This window comes from Talpa europaea (assembly GCF_964194135.1).
Source record: "Talpa europaea genome assembly, chromosome: 15".
Classification (NCBI taxonomy): Eukaryota; Metazoa; Chordata; class Mammalia; order Eulipotyphla; family Talpidae; genus Talpa; species Talpa europaea.
Genome location: NC_140083.1, coordinates 36,455,463 through 36,470,420, shown reverse-complemented (window position 1 = coordinate 36,470,420; position 14,958 = coordinate 36,455,463). Strand labels below are relative to the sequence as shown.

General features: G+C 46.2%; 1 protein-coding gene across 1 annotated transcript; it reads left to right on the top strand.

The window, feature by feature from the left end:
- Positions 1–1,733: 1,733 nt before the first annotated feature.
- DYRK2 (dual specificity tyrosine phosphorylation regulated kinase 2) lies at positions 1,734–10,854 on the top strand (the record flags this gene model as incomplete). The annotated part of the gene is made up of 3 exons (XM_084254562.1): positions 1,734–1,782; positions 2,400–2,548; positions 9,247–10,854. 3 exons carry the CDS (start codon positions 1,734–1,736, stop codon positions 10,852–10,854), a joined length of 1,806 nt encoding a protein of 601 aa, XP_084110688.1.
- Between the last annotated feature and the right edge of the window lie 4,104 nt (positions 10,855–14,958).

The window sequence follows — 14,958 nt, the reverse complement described above, 5'->3', positions numbered from 1 at the left end:
GCTTCCACAATTTTGCAAACGGGGACCATGGGACTTAGCAGGAGGTGGTCCTCTTCTGATTTGAATCTGCCTTAGTCCAGGCCTGCACACTTGGTGAAGGTAAGGAGCCGCAGATAACACCAAGCAGAGCACCTTAGAGACTAGTATCTCAGACAACTTCAGAAATCCTGTATGTCTCAGGAAGGAAGTGCACCCCAGAGCTCACCCACACCTCCACCTCTCACACCACACACACACACACACACACACACACTTCAAGTGAAAAAAATCTGTGACCTTTGGAGAAAGGTACATAGGATGTGCCACACGGGGTGGGGGGCGGGGGTGGTGGTGGTCAGGGCGTGAGATGGGCAAGCAGTTCTACAGTCTGCAAGGAAAATAAGGGTGCAGGGCAATGAAAAAGACGGGGAAATTCTCCACGTGTCTTGGAAGGTAAGTGAAGAGCCTTCCTTAGGAGAGGAATTAAAGGTGTCCTTCCCTCTGGCAGAGAGCTGAAAAGAAGGTGTGTCTCTCCCAGCGGCCGTGCAGGGGAGAGGCTCCGAGTTGTAAGGAAATGGGAGGTGTCTCTGATGTTTATTTTTGCCTAGCAACCCACAGCCAACTGCTTCGCCAGCAGCAGTCCACGCGCGCCTCTCTGCCTCCCCTTGTCCTAGCGACTGGAGAGCGGTCACTTGGTGTCAGTAAATCGGGGAGGGTGTGTGCGGCGGAGGTGGGCTGGGAGGGCAGCCCCCTCCTTGGCCCACGCTGCGGGGGGGGGGGGAATCACCAGGCAAAGCTGCGGTCCTCCACCTGGCTTACCGAGGTGACCCTCGCACAACTAAGTATCTACATGAAAAATTGGGGGGACCGGGTGGTTCAACCACTGGGACCGGGAAGTGGGGGGCAGTATTGTTTGTGAGCGGCCATTAGCTCTGAACAGCTGAAAATGCATTTGTGTTTGGGGGCGCGCATGGCAGGGGAGGGGTCTCTGCAGCGCTCTCGGTAGGAGCGCAGCAGGGGTAGGTTGCACCGCGGGGAAAAGCAGGGCTGCTGCAGGGGCCGGAGAGGCCCGGGAGGGGAGAAGGTCGAGGGTGGGGGAGCCGAGGGGAGCGGGGCAGCCGGCCGGCGCGCGAGGCGGAGGGCGAGCCGGGCGGCGGAGCGTTCCCGGGAGCGGAGGGGTGGCTATGCAGATGCTGGGGGGCGGGGGGAGGGCCCCGAGCGGGAGGCCGGGTGGGGGTGGGGTGTCGGGGAGGGTGTGTGGCTGGCTTGGGGGGAGCCCGGGGGCGGGGCCTGCACCCGCGGCGGAGGGGAGCGGGGGCGGGGCCGCCTTCCCGGGGCGCGCCGCGCGCGGGCGCCAGAGTGCGCGGGGGCGCGCGCGCGAGCCCGGGGCCAGGCTCCCGAGCGAGTGGGTCCAGGCGGCGCAGTCCGCTCCCCCGCGCCCTGTGTGAGGGACCCGGGGAGGCCGCGGCTCGCAGGGGAGGGCGAGGCATGTGCACGGGCCGGGGGCTGTGGCAGCCGCCCGCGGACGAGGGGGACGGCGGCGGCGGCGAGGAGCGCGGGGGGCTCGCGGCGGCGGGCCCGGGCCGCGGGGATGCAGCGGCCCGTGTGTGTCTGGCCCTAGCTGACGCGAGGCGGCGAGGCGGCGCCGGGGACCCGCGCGGGGCACGGCCAGGCGGCGGCGACGGCGGCCGCCACAAGTAGCAGCAGGACGGGCGGCGACGGCAGCCTGAGATGCATGTTCCTCTCCAGCGGCCATGTTAACCAGGAAACCTTCGGCCGCCGCTCCCGCCGCCTACCCGACCGGTAAGGAGCGCCCGGCCCGCGCCCGCCCCCCCGGCGCCCTCCGCGCGCGGCCCCCGCTCGGCCCCGGCGCCGGCCCTCGTGGCGCGGCCGCTCGCGGCCCGCGGGGGCGCCCCCCGAGTCGGCGCGGCGGCGAGGGGAGCCCCGGGCGGACGGCACGCCCTCGCCGCGCTCCGCTCATTGTGCGCGCGGCCCCGGAGGCGCCTCCGAGTGGACCCCGGGGCCCTCCCGGCCGCTCCGCGCGCGGGACCTGGCGAGACCCCGGCGCCCGCCGGCCTCTGCAGCCCCGTACCCCGCCCGGCCCGCGCCGCCGGCTGCTGCGCCGCCGAGCCCGGCCCGGGCGCCTCCCGAGCGGGGTCGCGAACTCGCGAGCCGGGGCGCGCCTGAACTTTGCGGCTGCCGGAGCCCCAACCCGGGATGCGCGCCGGGAAGTCCCTCCCGGGCGCCCCTTCCCTCCCCCGAGCGTCCACGCGCCGGCGTTTGCGCTGCCCGGGTCTCTCTCTCTCCCCCGGGAAGAGCGGGGTTCGCTGCCCAGAGGGGTGGGGCGGGGCGGGGCGACGGGTCCGGGTGACTTTCTCCCCCCTGACCCTCTTTTGTCTCCTCCCGCGCGTGGCTCCTAGGCCGAGGAGGGGACAGCGCCGTTCGTCAGCTTCAGGCTTCCCCGGGGCTCCGTGCGGGGCCCCCCCGGAGCGGAGTGGGGACCGGGCCGCCCTCCCCCATCGCCCTGCCGCCTCTCCGGGCCAGCAACGCTGCTGCCGCAGCCCTCACGGTGAGACCCAGCCCGCGGGCGGCTGGGGGGAAGGGGTGCGGGAGAGCCCGGGGAATAAACACCCACATTTGTGGGGTTCTGACCCCGGGAGGAGCGAGGTCGAAGTGCGAATGTCTCCACGATCCTGGCCGGTGGCCTCTCCTGGACGCCGCCCGCGGTTACTCGGGCGAGCCCAAAGCTGCAGTCACAAAGGAAGATTCGTGTCTCTGGCCCCTCACTTCCCCTCCCGAGCCCGCCCACCCCTGTCCTACTCTTCCTCTGAACTTCCTTCTTGCTGCTTTCTTCTCTCTCTCCTCTCTTTTGGTCCTTGCTAACCAGAGCGCCTTTCCATGCCTGGGTAAACATGCCCCCCTCTCCCCCCCCCCAGCCCTCCCCACTTCCCCACAAGCACCACACTGGGTAGTGGGTATTTATAGAAACAGATGTGTTAAGGGACAGCCAGGCCGTCCTGCCCAGAAAATCGATCGCCCAAAGAGCTTCCCAGCCTGGCTCCAGCCAGCAGGGAGCACCGCCAATTGTCCCCCGCGTGTGGAAGCATGTTTTATGAGTGCTACAGGTTTGAACACAGCAGAAATTGTAATTAACATTAACAAAAATAAGAACCACAGCAGCCGTCAAAACAACACGCCACCCCTGTAGGATTCTGCCAGTTGGATGTTACTCAGAAGGAGAGGGACTTTGCTTTGGAAGTGGGAAGGGGAGGTATCAGACAGGTGCAGTGGCCCCTCAGCGGGCTGTCAGGGAAGAGAGCCCGGCGTGGGCGTGATGGCTGCAGAGGTTGGCAAGCTGGGTTTGACTTCAGCTTGTACCTTTTCTCAGTCTCCAGAGATGGCCCTTGGATGGTGACTGCCAGCCTAGAGGAGGTGTGCACTTGCAGGAGGTGATGCCTTCCAGGTCTTATTTCTCTTGATCTTGCAGTGGAGCCTTTTAAGCCCCTTAGCAAGCATCTGAAGGATGCTTGTAGTGATAGGGCTTTGTTTGCCAAGTGAAAATCAAGTTGGAGTTTCCAGCTTAGAGAGGAGCAGCTCAGAGAGTTATGTATAAAGGGGAAACTTGTTTGTCTGAGAATTTGTGAGAGGATGTCTAGAATGGAGTATCTCTTCTTGGAACTGGACAGATAGGTATGAGTTTCATAGAAAAGTATCTTGCTATCTTCTTTGTTTACCCTGATGCAGCCACAGAAGTTAATGGAAGTGTGTTACACTGTTCATGGTGAAAGAGAATCTGTCAGTAGGCTGATTGGTTCTATGTGTTATGGTTGTCACTGTGATGTTCTCATTGAAGACCTGCCATTGGTTTTTGGAGGGTTGGGTTGGTTTGTCTGATTCGGAATCACCTGACAATTTGGAATCTGTAACATTAAAATGTTCCCCCCCCCCTTGTGTTGATGTAATCAGATGGCAGGGAATGGAAGGAAGAGAAATACTTTGCGTCTAGATTCCAATTTTATAATGGTGGGCTTTGCTTAAAATCAGAGCCTTTTTGCAATTGAAATGTGTAATGAAATTAAATGAACGTGTCCTGGAGGAAGAGCCTGTAGACCAGCAATGAAAAGATGTGAGGGTCACGACTCCTGTAGATGGAAGACTGTATTTTGCTGTGGCATCTGATTTACATTTACCTGTGTTGAACTTACTTGTTGAACTTTAGTTTGCTGTTAATCATTAGAGATTTAGTTTGAAAAGTGTGAATTTGGGTTTTCATTATTGTTTAGTTTTGATTTTATTTGAACAACATTGCAGACACAGGACCGGAAAGCATAAAAGAGTCAGCATTTATCTGGTTGTACTCCTTTATTTTACAGATGAGAAAACAGTTGAACAAATTACATGGTTTGGTCAAGATTCCCAAGCCAGTTCATAAGCAAGGCAGGAACTAAAGCCCAGACTCTCCTACATCGAGCTTTAGCACACTGCTTGACACTGCCATTTCCAGGGAACTGTACCAGTTTCATTATAAATGTGAGAACCTTTGCAGATCTATATTCCCGTAGTCTTTCAGGTTTTTATAAGACTTTAGATTTTAATGCACAACAATTATAGCTTGGAGGAGCTATTTAGAATGAGTAGGGGGAGAAAGCATTAATGAGAGGAAAGTGAACGTGTCATAGAAGCTTATTCATGTTTTTCCTTGTAAATACATGATTGTAAAGATTATGCAGTTCGGAATTTACTTCATTGCCCTTTTATCCCCTTTCTCCATGGATATATGCCCCAGTCATTTTGTTTATCTCTGCTTGTCCTAAAAGTTTGCCTAATAATTCTCTGAGTTTCTATTAGTTTTTTCTTTTACACTTGATCTTAGCCAAAAGGTGGAGAAGCAGTGTTAGTTTTTTCTTTTAATGTTATGTGAGAGATACATATTTTAATTCTCAAATGTCAGTATTGTATTACTTTTGTAACTGTCTTTATGTTTAAAGCAATCCATAGTTAGAGTTTTACCTTTAATAAATAATTATAATTAAGAATAAATATTCTCACTTAAAAATAGTAGTATTTCGGAGAAGAAAAAGTAGGTAGGTATTTTACTCAGGGCCACTGTCAGTGTGTTTGAGGAGGAGCTAAAATTCCATTCTTTTTTGACTCCGTTCTATTCCCATAATGGTATTTACCATTCCTAAGATGACATCAGAGTAGTTTTAAAACTCCCAGAAGTGTTAGCACAGTGAAATGTCTGCTATTTTCCATTTTATTATCAGAAGAGATTAAACCTACCAAATTGTTATTCTCACATAATCTTTGATAGTAAAATATTTCCCGGTCAGAGAAGGCTCTTGTAAATCTCTCCATTTTAACCCGTATGTCATATCTAATGATGTGTATATTCTTTCAGTGTATATTTTTTAAATGTGACAGGCACTGTGCTAGACATTTGCAAATAGGAATCAGCCACAATTTCAGACTTCAAGAGACTGAGTGGGAGTGAGAGGTTTCTGATTTCCTTGAAGTTTTGATGTAGTCCTGACACATGTATTTTGGAAATGTTTTGGCTTTTCTGGGATTTTTCTCTCCTTTATAGATCAGTTAATTTTATTTCTGTGTTTGGTTGGAATTTACAGTTCTGTAGTGTTTGAGACTCAAAGTCCCTTACTAGAGCTTTTCCAGTGAATGTCCTCAACATCTGAGAAATTTTTGAGGATTCCACATCACTTTCAGGTGTTTTAATTGCTGTATCTTCTATAGGTATTTTTTTTTAAAACTAGTTGTCATTTGCCCACAAGTCTCTGCTGGTACATTGCAAGCCTAACGTCTTGTGACTTGTGTCACCAGGGACCTTTCCCCATTCCCTAGGTATAACTCTCTGTTTTCTTATGAAAACACAAAATGTAGTTCTGAAGAATAATTCAGAGAGGTGAGAGTTAAAAAGGATTCATTGACGTGTTCTTCCATGCAACAGATAGTTATTGAGGGCTTACTGTTTGTTTGGGTTTATGTCAAAGATAAGAGGTGACCCCGCCCCAGAATTGCTCATAGTCAGGTGGTTATATCAGATGTTAATGATAGTAAAGTATAATAAATGTTTTATTAGTGCTCTGTAAGCATAGCAGAATGTTTCTGTAGGTCAGGGCAAGTTTCACAGACTAGATAGGAAAAGTTCATAAAGGAACTGGGTGTTTGAAGAGTGAGTAGGAATTTATCACCTAGACCTGAGGAGGAAAGAGATTCCAAGTGGCATTTGGAAAGGACAGTAGTAATACTCTAGTGAGTGTTACACTAAACATTTTATACATACCACCTTATTTAAACAGTCTCACACATGTAATGAAGTGGCTTTGTGACCTTCTTATTGACAAGAACACTGAAGTTCAGAAAGCTGAAGTCAATTTAGCCCAAGGTCACAGAGTTATGGTAGAGCTAACATTCATTTTCCATGTGTCTAATTCAAAAATCCCTGCCCTCATAACTATTGTGAAATTTGACCTCACAGTTTAAAGGAATGTAATGTTTCCATGGGTGTTGGGGGAGTTCAACTTTGTTACTTTAGTAGAGAAGAGAAACATTGGTAGGTGAGAATGGAAGCAGGCTCCATAGTTTAGGACCTTGTGTTCTTGCCTTAAGTGCTTACATTACCTATTGAAAGGGGGTGTGCTTGGTAGATACAATGAGGTTTAACAGTAACTTGAGGTGAAGGAGATGTTGCAAAGGATTTCCAGGTGTACAGCTTGAGTGATAGGAGGTGAAGCCTTTTGTTTATCAAATTGGCCGTCATGAGAGGAAGAAATGGTTTTGGTAGAAAATCATGAGTTGAGCCTGAGTTGCATGTTGGAAAGGAAAGATCAGTCATTATTACAGGGAGAAGATCTTCCCTCTGGAGACATGGCTTAGCACCTCTGAGCTAGAGGTGTAGATGAGAGGGGTGTCAGCCTGCCACATGGTTTGCTGTGGTCAAGGTCAGCCAGGGAGGCCCTGGCTGTGGTCAAGGTCAGCCAGGGAGAGTTATGGGAGTGAGAAACCAAGAGAGTTAAGGGTTGAACCCTGGGGAACCTTTGGATCCACTTAAAAAAGGTAGGTGGTTATTAATTGAAACTGCTGAGGAGACCAAGAGAAGTTAGTTGGAGAGATGGGTGATTGGCAGACTCTAATTCTGGAGTCACTAAATTTTATTACTGTATTTCACATTATCCAACATTCGTAAATTGCTCTTGCAAAAATTGAACTGAGTTTCTGATTCTCAAAGTTTTCCCTTGTTATCTTTTTAGGAGTTCCTAAAGCTCCAATTGTTAATTTTGTTCCCAATAAAGTCTCATGATTTTTGTATTATGTATACTGATAGGTTTTTCTTGTAATATACTTCCATGCTGCCCTGAGGAAAATGGATCTTCAGGAAAGATATATTTCTAATTTCAGGCCTTTTTATTCCCTCACGCTTGAAAGACCACAGCGGGGAGGAGGGGTGCAGAGTGAGGCATGGAAAATGAAGCAGTGGACAAGCTTGGACTACTTTTTATATACCAACATTTTCCTAAGTTGTTTTTATGGACCGCTCTACTTTTGGATGCAATGAGGGTAAAATAACTTGCCCAGCTGCACTTACAGAAGATAAGGTCATTTAGCATGGAATATCATCTATGGGTTTAATGGAAAGATATGACCAGAAGTCTCCCAAAAATCTGTCTGAAAAGTAAAATTACTCCCTCGATGAAATTGCACTACAGAAAGGCCCAAGTGCAATACTATATTCTTCTTTGTTTTAGACGCAAGCAGAGAGAAAGTGATTCCTCTGTCACTGCATGTTGTGGGTCAAGTAAAGAAAATTGGAAGGTCTTGATCTTCTATTAAGGTTTTAGAATTTCATTTTATAGTATAGGTGGTTCCAACCCATTTCCTGAATTACTGTATTGCATATACAGAACACTACTCCTTCAGTAACTTCTAGAACCCCAAAAAAAAGGATTTAGGAGGTAATGGGAAAAAAAATCATTTGCTAGCAAAGTATCAAGTATCATTGATTATAAGCTCCTAGAGGGCAGGGACTCTGCCCCTTCTGTGGCTCGATCTCAGTTACTACTGGTTCAATGAGCTGGATTATGTGTGATAAATTGCTCTTTATGATTTCATATAGAAATCACCTAGGAGAGTCTTATTTGAGGCTGGCAGGATTTCCTAACTGTGAGGGGATCCTGGCTTCTACTTTTCCCCCAGTACACCTCTTTGCAATAATAATGCCTGAAAGAAATTCTACTTAGATTCTCAGTGGGAGGCTGGAGGCCCACTTACACCATCCCTTTTGTTTAGACAGGGCTGGTGTGTGCTGGTGTGTGCCTGAAATAGAAATTGCTACTTCGTGTAATCCTTGCTGGAAACCTGAGTATCCCAGCAGCCTGGATAAATGCATGTCTTCAGAGAGCTGAGTGATTGACCACACTAAGGCCTGGAAGGGTGTGGTGGTTGATTTTGTTGGACAGAAAAGCCTTAAATTGGTCATTGCTGTTAGTGAGGCCCAGAATATTTTAAATGTAGGTTAGGGGGTCACAAGATCATATAGTGCTATCTACATGGGAATCTTCCAAGCCCGAAAGTGCTTTTTTCTTGGCCACTGGATGGTACATTTTCCCAGGTGTGATCAGTTATGTTTCCAAGTAGTGGAGGAGACTGGAAGTGAAGATACCAGTGTTTTCAGAATAAGTGAAAGAAAATGGGAGAAGTAGTACACAAGACAGGTGCACCCTCCAGGTAATACAGAGCTACTGGGTGAACCATGAAAGGCGTTACTATCGGGAGGGGGAGCCAGTATAGGAAACAGCATCTTTCTGTTTCCTGTTGCATTTCTATATCAAGTATGGACTGAGTGGATCATCTGTGATATACCAGGCTTTGTGCTAAATGTTAAGAAAGATGCTTTCTACCCAGAGAACTTACTCTAAGGTTCCTGACTGTACAGCTGTCTCTTTAGGTGTAACTTTATGAAGTCCCTTTTCCAGATCTGAAGTATCGTATCGTAGCCTTACCCAACCCATACCCAACCCATTTGCCTGTTTTTATTTTGTCAGAGGCTGTATCACATCCATACTCCCTGTCAAGGGTCTTATGAGGTCCCTCCTGGGCGTGCAAGACTTTTTAATCTTCTAAACCTGATTCTGATTGTAAATTCAAACCAAATTGGATTTTGCAAAGGTGGGGCTAGGGACTGACATAAACTATCCCTTTTGAGCAGAGGGGCATCTTCCCTTCTATTTATGTGTCCTTTCCACATTCCAGATTGGCGGTGGTAAGCACACAATGAATGATCACCTACATGTCGGCAGCCACAGCCACGGACAGATCCAGGTTGAGCAGCTGTTTGAGGATAACAGTAACAAACGGACAGTGCTCACGACACAACCAAATGGGCTCACAACAGTGGCCAAGACGGGATTGCCGGTGGTGCCAGAGCGGCAGCTGGAGAGCATCCACAGGCGGCAGGGGAGCTCCACCTCTTTGAAGTCTATGGAGGGTATGGGCAAGGTAAAAGCCAGCCCCATGTCACCTGAACAAGCAATGAAGCAATACATGCAAAAACTAACCACCTTTGAACACCATGAGATTTTCAGCTACCCTGAAATCTATTTCTTGGGTCCAAATGCAAAGAAGCGCCAGGGCATGACAGGTGGGCCCAACAACGGTGGCTATGACGATGACCAGGGATCCTACGTGCAGGTGCCCCACGATCATGTGGCTTACAGGTACGAGGTCCTCAAGGTCATTGGGAAGGGAAGCTTTGGGCAGGTGGTCAAAGCCTATGACCACAAAATCCACCAGCATGTGGCCCTGAAGATGGTGCGAAATGAGAAGCGCTTCCACCGGCAGGCAGCGGAGGAGATCCGGATCCTGGAACACCTGCGGAAGCAGGACAAGGACAACACCATGAATGTCATCCACATGCTGGAAAATTTCACCTTCCGCAACCACATCTGCATGACGTTCGAGCTGCTGAGCATGAACCTCTACGAGCTCATCAAGAAGAATAAATTTCAGGGCTTCAGCCTGCCTTTGGTTCGCAAGTTTGCCCACTCGATTCTGCAGTGCTTGGATGCTTTGCACAAAAACAGAATAATTCACTGTGACCTTAAGCCTGAGAACATTTTATTAAAGCAGCAGGGTAGAAGTGGTATTAAAGTGATCGATTTTGGCTCCAGTTGTTATGAGCATCAACGTGTCTACACATACATCCAGTCCCGGTTTTACCGGGCCCCGGAAGTGATCCTTGGCGCCAGATACGGCATGCCCATCGACATGTGGAGCTTGGGCTGCATTTTAGCAGAGCTCCTAACTGGTTACCCGCTCTTGCCTGGGGAAGATGAAGGGGACCAGCTAGCCTGTATGATTGAACTGTTGGGCATGCCCTCCCAGAAACTGTTGGATGCATCAAAACGAGCCAAAAATTTTGTGAGCTCCAAGGGTTATCCCCGTTATTGCACTGTCACGACTCTCTCGGACGGTTCTGTGGTTCTCAACGGAGGCCGTTCCCGGAGGGGAAAACTGAGGGGCCCACCAGAGAGCAGGGAGTGGGGGAATGCACTGAAGGGGTGCGATGACCCCCTTTTCCTTGACTTCTTAAGACAGTGTTTAGAATGGGATCCTGCAGTTCGCATGACCCCGGGCCAGGCTTTACGGCATCCCTGGCTGAGGAGGCGGTTGCCAAAGCCTCCAACAGGGGAGAAGACGTCAGTGAAAAGGATAACTGAGAGCTCTGGTGCTATCACGTCGATTTCCAAGTTACCTCCACCTTCCAGCTCAGCTTCCAAACTGAGGACTAATTTGGCACAGATGACAGATGCCAATGGGAATATTCAACAGAGGACAGTGTTGCCAAAACTTGTTAGCTGAGCTGAGTCCCCCAGTGCTGGTCATCGGAAAGATACGTTGTTTGCTGAGCCTTACTGGGTTGAAAAGGAATAGCTCAGACCTGTTTTTATTTGCTCAATAACTCAACTCATTTGTATCTTTTCAGCACTTATTTTAATGTAAGAAAGTTTTTCGTTTTGTTTTTATAAAATACATGGGGACAATGCTTTAAGTTTTTATACTTTCTGAAACTGTTTTTGTGTTCTAAAAGTACGATGAGCCTTACTGTATTTAGTGTGGCAGAGTAATAAAATCAGTGGCAGGCCATTGATTACTTCATGACTGCCACGCATTTACAGATTGGTGTCAAAGACATTCACTTGTTTTTATGGTTCATAGTATATTCTCCCCAAGGTGATTGCCCCTGAAGGCGCCCCTTCTCTCTCCATGCCCCAGGTTCATACACAGGTGTGGAATGTTCTGCTTCTGTTTTCCATAAGCTTCTGGGTGGTAGTGATGGTGGGAAGAGAATGGTCTGGGTGAAAATGACATCCTAGGGAGAACTGGCACCTTAGGGATTTTTTTTTTTCCCTAAAAGAAAATAAAATCCCCAAGGTTTAAGTGCTCAGTAAGTATTTCTGACATTCTGAAAGCTGGCAAAGCAGACCTGGTGGATACATTGAAATGTGTGTGTTCCTCCACATTTTCTAATATGGGTGAGCTATTTTATAAGAAGCCTCCTCTTACAGAATTGGTTTTTGTACCTAAATTTAGAAATGAATTCCCTGAACCGTTCTTTGCTTTCTCCTCTCTGTTCTTCTTTCGCCATACATTTGTTGCTTGCATTAATTTTATTTCTTACTTCAAATATATATCCCAGACTGTTAATACAGAAAAGAGACATTTCAGCTGTGATTATGACCATTGTTTCATATTCCAATTTAAAAAAGAACAGCAGCCTAGCTACTTACAGTGGTAATTTCCATAGCTCCAAAGAAGGGTTGGCAGATTAGAATGAGTTCACACTTTCAGGTGCCACGATAAGGTTCTCTCTGCCTGGGAAAGTATCAACTCTTTCTTTACAAAGAAAGAGGGTTGAAAATCCTCTTGAACAGATGTCATTGTGGCTATTCTCTAAGGCCAGTTTCAACAATTTCAAGAAGGAAAAAGTTCAACCTCAAGTTAAATGGTTTGACTTACTCTTTGCATCGTTAGAACCACAGATAATGCATTCCTCTGTTTTATTTTACTTTCTTTTGGATTGCACTGATTGTTTTGTGGGAACGACACTTTAGCTGGAAAAGTAGCAGTTAGGTAAATATTTTCTTCTCTGAATAATTATTTTCACAGTGAAAATTTCAGTATTTTATCACTAATGTATGAGCAGTGGTATATATCAATTTCAAGGCACGTGGAAAAAAACTTTCAGTATGTGCAATTTAATATAGGAAGATTTCTGCCTGTTTGGACATAGGTTTTGGGTAGTATAAATTAGGATAAGTGCTCTTTTATATGCACAGATATTATTGTATTGCCTGTAAGTTGATTTACAAGTACTTAAAGCATGGTCCCCAGTGAGGCCAAGAAAGTTTCCGGTTAAGTTCTCTTAATGTTAACCCTGCAGTTTCTCTTACTTTAAAAAAAGTAGTTTTGAACAAAACACCTTAATTATCGTGAGGCTTTTTCAGTTGATGGTGGAGAAAAATTGCTCAGGAAATGTTACAGATATTTGCCAAAAAAACAGTATAAGATTATTAATAAGATAGTGATGTTGATATTTGCTTTACTATTTAAGGGTGTCACTGATAAATTAATTTGTACTTCTGTATTTAGAATTTATAGCTGCTTTCCCCTAGTCAAATTCTTTAGCATATTGTACACATTTTTGTGTAATCTGTGGAAGTGCAATAACATGTCAGTAAGTTGCATTTTAAGTGATGCTCATGTGATGATGCCCCCCAATCAGCGGCTTATAGAATTTAAAGGTTGTGTATTTATTATTCAAATTTTGGCGTAAAGGCATAAAAAATGTAAGACTCAGTGTGGTGGCTTTGAAAACTATGAGCCTCTGAATGATGGTTAGCTCCTTTAGGTCATTAAAATAAACAGAAAGGCTATTTTCCCCATGCAGTGCTCCTTTTCCATAGCCACTCCGACTTTCATGTTTAGGTTTAAATACATGAAACTGAACTGGCCATTAATAAGAAATTCCCTATAAAATGGTTACATGTGTGAACATTTATAAATGGACTAATACTTCCTGTCTTCCCCCCACCACACAAAACTAGATCTTAAGATGCCAACTGTGCATTTGTGACTCTTGACTCACAAATGCAACCGGAAACTTTTAAGCCAAACTGTGATTTGCAGCACTACGGGGCTTTCCCCTCCCCCAAGATTCAGTGAAATTTCCTTTATTCACAAGAGCTGCCATGTTCAGTGTTTAGTGATAGAGCTGCTTTTAAAAAATTCTTGCTTAATTATGTCAAAAAAAGAAAAATGTTGCATCTTTTGTGATGTTAAAGCATAAATAAATGAAGGGCTCTCATAGGCTACTAAGAGTTGGCTTGGAAACAGTCCTTGGTCTCACAGGTTACCATTGTCTAGGGATGTCTGAGCTGTTTTCAGATTTAGGAATAGCACAGTGTCGTCTTGTCTTTGGTTGCAGTCTCATCTGGCTCCGTTTCTTGCACCACCAGAGCGTGCATTACCACTTAAGTGTATTGCTACAACAGTGGAACAGCAGATGATGCAAGACAGTGTACATTAACAGTAGAGGAGGAGTTGTGCCCTTAGTGTTAACAATGTGCCTTTTGTTCTGGATGCCATGTTGTAGGGCATGCATTTTTTGGCCGCTTTAACTCTTTGAATACTAGGATGGAACCCACCTCTGCAAAGACACTTCTGTCTTAAATATCCAGTTATATACAGGCCTTAATACAAACCATAAGGCATGAAGCATCATGAGGCACTGAAAAAGGAAACCATTGGTTAGTCAAGCAGGGAATTCCTATGTTTAAGGGGTTAAAGATGGCCTTTGTTGTATCTTAACATCAGACTGATTTTTTAAATAATATTGTTTTTTGTTATGCTAACACTAGACAAAAATCAACTGTATTTGTAAAAATTTTACCTCAAACCATTTAATTTTCTAGTGTGATTAATCCCAGGGCATTTGGTATGAACCAAAGTGCATTCCTTTTATATGTGCCTGGCTCTAGTAAGGATGGCCAGGGATTTTTACAATTTGGGTGCAAGGCACTTAAGCCACTTTTAAACTTAATGGGTGGTTTGGAGTCATGTTAAGGGACTCCATCAGAATGTTAGAAAACACTTTAGGCATCAGTAGCATTGGGCCATATTGGAATCTTAAAAGTGTGAATTACTTTAAAGAGCATTCATTTTTGTAATTTTTTTCATCAAGAATATTTCTGGTAAGCAGAAGACTTTTTAAAAAAACTGATTTGGTTGGAAAAGGTTTTAATATTGCCCAACATAATGCTGTGGTAGCATTTAAAAAAGTATTTGTGAACTCTGTTTCTTAGGGGCTTGTACATCTCTCTGCTATGGACATATATAAAATTAATTGTAATTATACTCAGCTCAACTGCTACAGTTATGTCTAGGCAGTGGCTTGGGTTTTTATCGAGCAACAACTTAGACATGTGACTGTAATATGCTGCAACTGTGTGTACTGAAAATATGTGAAAATGGTTGAATGTGGACTGTGTATATATGTATGTATAAATTTCTGTGAGATGCTGCTGTCGCCACTTAACATGAAATATGTTTTAGTGGATTTTAATCCTAGTGGCCAGTTCTATGATACTGTATGTATTGTACAGCTGATGACAGGAGTAAGACTGTTCAGTGAATATTTGTTAAATTTTATTGTCGTGGCCAGAGATAATTTCAGAATAAAATTTTAATGTCCTACCTAACTCTTCTCCCCTTTTCTAACTATAATATAACTCCCGATCTATTTGCTGGTATTATTCTTGGTGGTAGCCTGGTGAGAGTTTAGAATGCAAAGATTTTCAGGAATAATTTTTTTTTTTTTACTAGTTGAATATAAGTGTACAAATTCCAGGTAAGAAAGACACAAGTGTTAGTGATACTGTTTTCCTTCACCTTTAATATACCTGT